A 10,122-nucleotide genomic window follows, 5' to 3' on the forward strand; every position below is an offset into this window, starting at 1 on the left:
CTAACCTTACCCCTCTCTGAAGCCACAGAGGCTCAGGAGCCGTGTTGGGCTGGCTTTGTACTGGACTTGAGGTGATGGGAATAAAAAGGAGACCCGCAGGAACCTGTGTTCTGGCACTTGCTTTGCACAGTGTCCAGGGAATGAATGTGGCATTTCTGTTTTCCTTTGTCAACTAGTCGCCCACAAGTAACTTTAGACATGGAACAGCTGAGACTGTAGGGAAATTAGTTGTGCTTTAATTTCATGTTCCTCTGTTTCTCTTTGGTTGTTCCAGGATTACTGTGGCATGGCTTGGTCAGTCCTAACTCAGAGATTCAAGAATGGTCTCTTTTCATCACATGCAGATGAGCATCGACTCAAGTGAGTAGCTTCCTTTTTTCCCTAAGATTGGCCTGAAAACGCAGATGGCAGATTATAATGAGAGAGAGAGAGAGAGAACAAGCAAGAATACAGATGGAATTTTCTGTTGAAGGAGAATCGAGAATTTGATTTTTAGATTTTGATTTTCTGAGTGATAAGGGCCAAAATAGTGAGCCTATTTTAGTGAAGCCAGGGAAAACCAGGGTTACCAAAAGGCTCATTCCAAACGGTTTGAAATCAAAAGTGGTGTTTTTTTAAAGCTTTTAATTAAAATATTGAACATGCAGAAAAGTGGAAAGAACAGTAACATAAATCCTCACCCAGCTTCAACAAATACCAATATTTTGCCAGTTTGGTTCATCAGTCCTCCCATTTTGTAAACATTTTAGTTAATACATTTTAACCATAAACAAAAATAGAATGGTATAATGAATTTCTGTGTACCTATCACCCTGCTTCTCTGCTAACAGCTACCAACTTCTGGCAAATCTTATTTCATCTCTTTTCCCACCCTCTTACCACAATTGGGTTCTTTTGAAACAAATCCCAGACATCGTGTAATTACAGCAGGCTCCTTAAAAATAAGGACTCTTATAAAAAGAAAGAAAAAAACACAGCAATATCATTATGGCATAAAGGTGTTCCTGCACTTTTGTGGTAAACATCAAGATAAAGTAGGCTCAGATTTGGCTCCACCTAGAGGCGAGGAAGGTGAACTGGGGAGAGAGATTCTTTTTGACATCCAATGGGAGTATGTGGAAAGTATTCTTTTTTCTTCTTCTTCTTAAAAAAAAATATTTATTGTTTTGTCACACAGATATCAGTGTTTTAAATCGGCTTGGATGTACCAAGTTCTTCATGAAGGATTCCACTTTCCCTATGACTACCCACACCTGCAGACAGCCCAGCTGGTATATGACCGAGAAGTTCAGTGGACACTGGGAGCCATTCTGTATAAAACACGATTCTTACCCCTCAGGTAAAGTGGACTGAACTGGCGTCTTGAACTTAGAGGATATTGGTGTCTCAGAATAGGTTTCTTAAGTGACCGCTCTCCCTCAAAAATGCATCCAAATTAACTCCCTTTATTACTATCCCATGAACTATTATTACTAACCAGTTATATTGAAACAGAAAGAAGGTTGAGAATTTAATCCGGAGTCTGTTCTTTAGCTTCGCAATTTCAGGAATGCAGTTTTGTTTATGCATAATAAATCATTCTTTAGGATTGAGCACTTACTAACCAGTTCTAAGATTCTTACTGATAAACCAAAATTCATTCTTAGGTTATTGTAGAAACATCTGACTAGAGAGTTAGGGAATGCTGGCTGTATAGAGCAGTCTTTCCTAATGGGTAGAGTCACTCTAGACATCATGTCATTGACTTGGAAGGCTTTTGGTGGGCCAGAATTTAGAACAAAGCACACAAGATGCTTTTAGGGGGGTATTGTCATTAAGCTATGATAGCCTGATGTCTTGCTCTATGTATATAAGATATTTGGGATAATGTTTAGGTACTCTCTCCCCTGTATTATTTTGGATACACTAAAATGAATTTTTAATCTTTGCTGCCTGTTTCTTTAAACCCAATATTGTCAGAAACCAGGTAGCTGATAGATGTGAGAGAAGTGGGGAGCTGGAGAGTACGTGCTCTAGATGAAGGGCTGACTCCTATTATGCGGAAGTGCTGTCCCAGCATCTGCCAGTTGTCATTTGTCAGGACAAGCCAGAAATCCATATTTTATAAGCAGCGTTTCAGTTTGGAGATTCACATTTAGAGAAAACACTTCAGGTCGAACCAAACAAAAACGGATCCAGTATCTGGACCTCCAAACTGCAGCTTCTGTTCTAAGCAGGCAGGCTCCTGCACTTTGGTTTACATGTCTCCTCTTTTTTTTCCAGATTATAAAACAGTTGATCAGGCAACCACTTTCTTTAGATATATCCGAAAGAAAGCACAGGAAGCACAGCCAATTTTTTTAAGGATTTCAATACACTCTGATTTCTTGATTGGATTTAGGGACCACCCTATTCTTGTTAGAACCATAGTTACAAACTGTATGTATGTATTTACAGAATGGCATGGGACCACTGTTAAGACAATCAGTATTATAGGTGATCAGTCTTATCTCACTGTTCACTTTTTTGTCTTCTAATTTTGTCCCCATTCTGGAGGACGTAGGCCTGTGAGGAGAAAGAAAGTACAGGAGGAATCACATAGGCCTGTGAGGAAAAGAAAGTACAGGAGGAATCACATAGCAGTCCTAGGGCTAGAGACGTTCTTCAGCTTTGCTTGCTCTGTGGAACTGGTATCAGCATATTTGCATGGATAGAATAAATGGCATAACACCACTGGCCTTTTAAATCCGCATGAATGTTTTTCTTCGAAATTAACGTTACTTGTTACCTTCAAACTCTTGCCTAGGGATCTACGGCAAGAAGGTGTCCGGCAGGCCCATGGTAGCTGGTTCCGTCTCTCCTTTGTCTACAACCACTATCTCTTCTTCGCCTGTATCCTGGTGGTGCTACTGGCCATCATCCTGTACCTTCTGCGGCTACGCCGGATTCACCACCGACAAACTAGAACCTCAGCTCCATTGGACTTGCTGTGGATTGAGGAGGTGGTGCCCATGATTGGGGTACAGGTAGGGCCATGAGGCCGGACAAGGACATAGAAAGCTCGAGTACCCCAGGGTTGCTGCCCATTGACTTCCACCACTTTCTTGTACCGGCCTCAGATGCTGCTTTGCCTGACCTTGGGATATTTGGCCTTGGAATTTCTACCTTAATATCTACTTTAATTCCTTCTCAGTATCCAGGTCCTCTTCTCTAAGAGAAACCGGAATTTAGTCTGTGAAGAACTAAATAATGAGAGTTTGGTGCTAACAAAGAGGACCAACCTTAGTCCAACTGAAGCATGCTTCTACTCCTTTATCTGAGAGGTCTAGTGTGTTCCTGGCATCTAGACTTTCCCCCCTTGCTAAAGCATGAAGTTTGACATTCGGCAAACTGGAAGCCTGGTTGAAACCAAATTTGGAGCATCTGATACAAAGCCGAAGACATTCCAGCAAGTGCAGCAGCCCCTTCTTTCTCTGTAACAGAGATATCATTTATGTGGAGATCCACACCCTTTCATAGGGATCCAAGATATTTGCATTTCGCTGAAACAGATATGAACTTCCAGGCAACCAAAATAATATAGTTTCTTTGCTTAACTTGACAAAGAAGCCGTTATGAGTGTGGTCCAAGATCCCTGACGTAGTGTTGCTGATGTTGATTATTATATGATTTTAAAAGGGTTTAGAACCCCTTCTAAATGAATGGTCAATCAAAGATTTTGACAGTATCTTGTGTGATACCTGGTATGACCAGGGTAGAAAACGTTTCTATGACTATATGCCTCACCGGCTGTTTGGGCATTAATTTTTCTTTTTGAGCCTTAAGTGTGCTTGTAAGATGGAGAAACTGATAGGGTTGGAGATCTGGATTTGTCTGGTTTTAAGTCACTGTCTCTAGGCCTATTTTTATGAGCCCCTTTACAGGAAAACAAACAAAAAAAAGAGTTCTTTTATTTCACTACGGTCAATATGTAGTTTGGGAAGGGGGGTGTATTTGTTGTTTTTAAAGAAGGAAAGAACAACAGTATCAGGAGAATGGGCAAAGGCAATAAAATCCAAGGTCTTAATTTATTAATGTTTTCTGAGAAATAGAAATTTTCCCAATTTGACTCTTGGAATGTCTGAAAAGAAGCAAATTCTAAACTTTGAAAAACATAGATATATCTGTTAGTAAGCCACGTGGCGTCTTTTAGAACATTTGTAGAGTTTGCTCAGTCACAGACCACATTTCCATTAATGAGGAGAGAAGAAAGCCATACGATTACATTTTAATCCACTACCCTTCAGGAGCTTTGTTCCTCCTCTACATGTAGCCTTTAAATCGCATGAGGATTTCTTTTTCATCAACTCGCATCTTCCCCTATGGGATCTTCTTCATACTTCATCCTTCCCTGTATGCAGCCTTGAATGTCCTGCCCAAGAATATGCTCCCAGACTTGAAAGAGCTTTCTTTTCTGTCACTTTATTTTTACGATTAGATGAGTAGAGGGAATCATCTCTGCCTTTAATGGGGAAAAAGTTGGAAATATTAAAACATAAATTTCCACACTGGGAACCAGAAGGAATTAAATGCCTCATAAAACAGAGAAAAATAAGCCGAGATCCTCCTAGAAATAAATTGAGATGAAAATAAGTATGCTGTTAGTTGGTAGGTGAAGAGATGATGAGTCTTAAATAGTTTTCAAATTAAATAAAAATGGATCTAGCAAAAGAGTCTTATAGTTCCCTGTGGAAATATTTTTTACTTTTCATTAGGGTTCATGTCACAGCAATTTCCTTTAATTTTTAAGACTTCTAAATTTCCTTGATCTTCTTTGACTTCTTATCTTTGTGTCACTGCCAAGTGAGCCCTCGCCTTGTGATGGCTGCTTATAAATAATGTCCGAATGTGTTTTTTGCTAGCCAATGCCTCCTGAGGTACTCTTTCTTTTTCCCTCATCTTGGTTTCCAAATACTATTTTTTGGTTTTCTTGTAAGATCTGGTCAATGATCTTGTCAAAAGCTACCTAATTGGCTAATAGTGATCACATTCGTGTGCTCAAAATTTAGCTGAAGCAGGGAGGAGGCGGTGATGAGTCCAGTTTGACAGCTCTTATTAATGAAGTTATTCTTCCTCCTGGTTATAACATTTGTTAAGCATTTAGTGTGTATCACATACTCTTAAGAATTTGTGTATATTATTTAATCATTATGACAGCCTTTCAGATTGATACTACTTTTTGTGTTCTTTTTATAATTGAGAAACTCAGGATACCCTATGCTTATCATTTTTTCAATGTAAATGTATTTCTTACTCTTAATTTATTCTAAATAGTTTTTGAGTTTTCGTTTAGTGTATTATATCCTGTTTATTACTTTGATCTTATGAGATCTGGGCTTGTCCTTGTTACCACGAGTATGACTTCCCAGAAACCCATGGTAGAAATGTAAGGAGCACAGATTTTTACCATATCCCTCAGAAAAACTAATATTTGTTGTTGATATTGGTTCCTGTGCTTCTGTCATTTGTTCCCAATTAATAATTTTGCATGAAATCTCATTAGTGAGAAACATAAGCCATTTGTTCTCCAAGAGCCAATTACTTCTACATATTGCTGTCTCCTAAGAGTCTGTCTCCCTTGTAGAACCAGTCTACCTTGCCTCTACACCTCTTTTTGCCCTCGGTTGTTAAAGATTTTTTAAGATCTCTATTGCATTTCTGCACTTTTCAGTAGTCTCCTTGTGAAGATAATTACAGTTTCATTAAATTCACATCCCACTCATTCCTTTGAATCTTACCAGCCAGTCTTCTTGATACCAGAAAAATGAATCTGAACTGCTTTAGTACTTTTATCATTAGTGAGACAGGTCACAGATGTCAAAATCAGAGTCCGTGCTGATAGGAGTTGTGATGCTTTATTAGCCTTACAATGGCACAACCCATCACTTTTCTCTGACTTCTTATTACTAGAACATAATGAAAATAGGTATAATACTCAGTTATATAGCATTACATTGACTTAAGTTGCAGTTAACTCTAAGCCAGATTTTACCATCTTTGTCTCTGTACCTTAACTCCTTGAATTGACTTTCCTTGGTATAGGGAATTTAGTCACTTTCCAACAACCTTGTGTTTATCCTTTAATGTCATCCAAAGGATTCTGCCTCCCTCTCCTCAGCCTGACAGCTTTCTTTAACTTCCAGGGCCTTAGGCTGTGATTATTAAAATGTGGTTGATTGAGTCTGCCGTGCATCTGTTAAGCTCATCTTTTTAGTTATTAACATTTATTATCACATCCACATTTGTGTTGTTGAAGTATAGTTGACATATACTTGTTTCAAGTGTGGAACATAATGACTCTGTTTGTATACACTGCAACATGATCACCACAATGAATCTAGTTTCCCCCATCACCATATAAAGTTATATGACATGCAACACAGTGTTATTGACTGTAGTCACCATGCTGAACATTACATCCCATGACATGACTTATTTATTTTATGACTGGGGTTTGTACCTCTTGACTCCCTTCTTCCATTTTGCCAGTCCTCCTTCTCCCCTGACTCTGGCAACCTCCAATCTGTTCTCTGCATTTATGAGTTTTGTTGTTTTTTTGGTTCCACATATAAATGAAACCATGTGGTGTTTGTCTTTCTCTGACGTATTTCATTTAATGTAACACCCACAAGGTCCATCCATGTCACAAATGGCAAGATTTCATTCTTTTTTATGGCTGAATAGTATCCCTCTGTGTGTGTGTGTGTGTGTGTGTGTGTGTGTGTGTGTGTGTACACACATCTTTATCCACTCATCCATCAGTGGACACTTTGGTTGTTTCCTTATCTTGGCTGTTGTGCATAATGCTGCAGTGAACATAGGAGTGCACATGTCTTTTTGAATTACTGCTTTTGTTTGTTTTTTTTTTGTCTTCTCACCATTTTTAAAAAATTTTCATATTAAATATAATTTATTGTCAAATTGGTTTCCACACAACACCCAGTGCTCATCCCAACAGGTGCCCTCCTCAATGCCCATCACCCACTTTCCCCTCTCCCCCACCCCCCATCAACCCTTGGTTTGTTCTCAGTATTTGAGAGTCTCTTATGGTTTGCCTCCCTCCCTCTCTCTGCTTTCATTTTCTTCAGAGAAATAGCCAGAAATGAACTTGCCAGAAATAACCAGAAATGGAACATGGTAGTTCCATTTTTAGTTTTTTGAAGAACCTCTCTACTGTTTGCCATTGTGGCTGTACCAATTTACATTCCCACCAAAAGTGCACAATAGTTCCCTTTTCTCTACATCCTCACCGACACTTGTCATTTCTTATCTTTGTGATAATAGCCATTCTGATAGGCGTGAGAGGATATATCTCATGGTTTTGATTTGCATTTCTCTGATGATTATTGAGCATCTTTCATGTACCTGTTGACCATCTGCATGTCTTCTTTGGACAAATGTCTGTTCAGGTCCTCTGTCCATTTTTAAATCAGATTGTGTTTTGTTACTAAGTTGTAGAAGTTCTTTTTGTAATTTGGATATTAACCCCTTATCAGATTTATGATTTGCAAATATCTTCTGCCGTTTAGTATCTTGCCTTTTTATTTTGGTGATGGTTTCCTTTGCTGTGCAGAAAGCTTTTTAGTTTGATACAATCCCATTTGTTTATTTTGGTTTTTATAGTCATTGCCTTTGGAGTTAGATCCAAAAAATTCTCACCAAGAATGATGTCAAGGAGCTCACTGCCTGTTTTCTTCTAGGAGTCTTATGGTTTCTGGTCTTATATCCAGATCTTTAATCCATTTTAAGTCAATTGTTGTGTATGGTGTAAAATAGTGGTCCAGTTTCATTCTTTTCCATGTGGCTGTCCAGTTTTTCCAACACCATTTATTGAAGAGACTTTCGTTTCCCCACTGTGTATTCTTGCCTCCTTTGTTGGAAATTAATTGACCATACATTCAAAGATTTATTTCTGGGCTCTCTATTCTGTTGTATTGATCGAGCGTCCATTTTTATGCCAATACCATATTGTTTTGTTTACTATAGCTTTGTGATACAGTCTGAAATCAAGGGGCATGATGCCTTCACATCCATATTTTCATTTTTGAAATAAAATAACTTCTACTTATCGGTATTATCTAAATAGATGCTCTCCCTACCCCTATTAACATGCTTTTGTTTTGCTTTTTGTCAGGAGTGAAAGACAAGTGGGTGGTATGATTTAAGGAAAAGAAGACTGGACTTTACAAATAGCCGGTTTGGATTCTTAGTCCCGGCTTTGTCACTGACTAGCTCTGGTACTCTCTAGGCAAGTCACTTGCCCTCTCTGGTTCTTTTTTCATCTATAAAACAAGGTGGCTAGACAAGATGCTCTGAGGCTAGTTCCAAAGGAAGAACTGTTGGCCTAAGGAACTAAAGGCAGGAGAAAATGTAGGAAAATGGTAAGAGTTTCAGGAACAGGATTTTAGCCTTTGGTTTAAAAGGACAGGATGACCAAGAGAGCTGGTGGTCCCCTCCTACTTTATCACTGACATTAAGGTTGATGGGAATGGAGTTTCCAACAGCAATCATTATACATAAATTTCAGAGGATGAGATTTTTACAGCTGGGATTTTAGAGTTCTGTCTTTTGTTAACCCCTTGGGTTTTATGAATGATAAAATTGAGGCCCAGAGCAGTAGTAATATGTGCAAAGTCTGAGTGAATGGTCTCCTGGATCCAGTTTTCTCTGGTTTCTGTACCACAGACACACACCTTTGACAGCTCCAATGAAGTTCTCATTGACAGAATCTTCCTGCAAGATTGTGTATTTCAAAGGAATCTATTCTTTATAATACAGCTGATTACAAGTAACCATGCCCAATCTTTATAACTGCTTCTGACATTCATTTGTGATGGCTTTGCTCACATTTAGGAATAAAATATGAAAGAAACACTTTGTCAGAAATGGCACCCAGTTGTTACCACATTTATTCTACCTTCTATATTTCTTTTAATCCTTTTACATTTTAGATGTTTCTTTTAAACAATTTGCTTAATTTTGTACAATTTTCTTAACCACAGCGTCTAAGCAATTCATTTGATGGTTATAATCAAAATTATTTAAAGTATAAAATGCCTATCAGATCTACCTCATTAATGAACTTGGCTGTATTTCTTGGGCAGTTCTCAGACTCCGTTACAGAAACAAAATGCTGTTTCTTTTTGCTGTCTTTAAACTTCTTTTTGTGCTAACTCAGAACTAGTATCTAATTTCCCTTTGTGCTGTGGTATATGATATGACTTCATTTGGGATAAAGAATTAAGGTAGAAGTAGCAACAGATACTTCAGATTCTCCCAGATTAGCTTCTTAGGTCATGCTTAGTGTGAGAGTCCTGCCGGTAGGGCCATATGCTCTAACTTGTGAGGATTTTGTTGGTGTTACAAAAAATATTAGTTAAAAAACAAGAGCTCTTTTATTATATACTAATATACTAATTAGTATATATACTAATATACTAATTAGTATATATACTAATATACTAATAGACTTCCCTTGTATTATTACATAAGTGTTTTTCTTTTGCTATAATTCATTATTTCCAGTTTGTCAGTACCTACCATTATTAGAGGGACAGAGGAGGTCAACATCTGTTGACCCTGTGTTTCTCTGGAACTCTGAGCACTAAGATGTTCCTTTTATTTGTAAAATTGAGTTATTACTCATAAGGGTTTTTTACTTTTAAAGTGTATGCAATCACGGCCTGCCATTTTTATAAAAACCAAAGTTGAAAAAAACTTCTGAATCACAGGATGTTTATAGCCATGCATGTATGACTTCAAGCAAGCTGAGGACGTGTCTACTCCTGAGCCTCTCCTTTTTAAGTAGTGCAGCCACTTGTAGACCCTCTGGCAGCCTACCACTCTGGTTCTCCAGTATTAAGGTAGCCCTGATGCTTTCAAAGAAGCCCTTCCTGCAGAGGACTTGCCAGAGTTTGGCCTGTTAAAACTGCTCGTGGTGAAGGCTCTGCGCCTTATTAGCTTCATAATGCTTTCTCTGCAAGTAAGGATCCTAGACGAATACTTTGATTTCTGGTATTGCTGTCATTATGTTGTGTTTGAAATTCTCATTCCACAATTCCTCTTTTGTTGGAGCCCTGAAGTATATGCCTTATCTCTGTTATT

General features: G+C 38.3%; 1 protein-coding gene across 2 annotated transcripts in view; it reads left to right on the forward strand.

The window, feature by feature from the left end:
• ENTPD7 (ectonucleoside triphosphate diphosphohydrolase 7) overlaps positions 1-8,909 on the forward strand; it is a 49,248-nt gene extending 40,339 nt beyond the window's left edge. For both annotated transcript variants that reach the window (XM_019459103.2, XM_019459104.2), the window contains 3 exons: positions 275-360; positions 1,178-1,339; positions 2,786-8,909. In XM_019459103.2, coding sequence (XP_019314648.1) covers positions 275-360; positions 1,178-1,339; positions 2,786-3,017 — 480 coding nt within the window. In that variant the 3' untranslated portion in view covers positions 3,018-8,909. The remainder of the gene's footprint in view (positions 1-274; positions 361-1,177; positions 1,340-2,785) is intronic.
• Positions 8,910-10,122: the final 1,213 nt, after the last annotated feature.

The sequence above is a fragment of the Panthera pardus genome, unplaced genomic scaffold (genome assembly GCF_024362965.1).
Source record: "Panthera pardus isolate Hobbes unplaced genomic scaffold, ASM2436296v1 HiC_scaffold_22, whole genome shotgun sequence".
Lineage (NCBI taxonomy): Eukaryota > Metazoa > Chordata > Mammalia > Carnivora > Felidae > Panthera > Panthera pardus.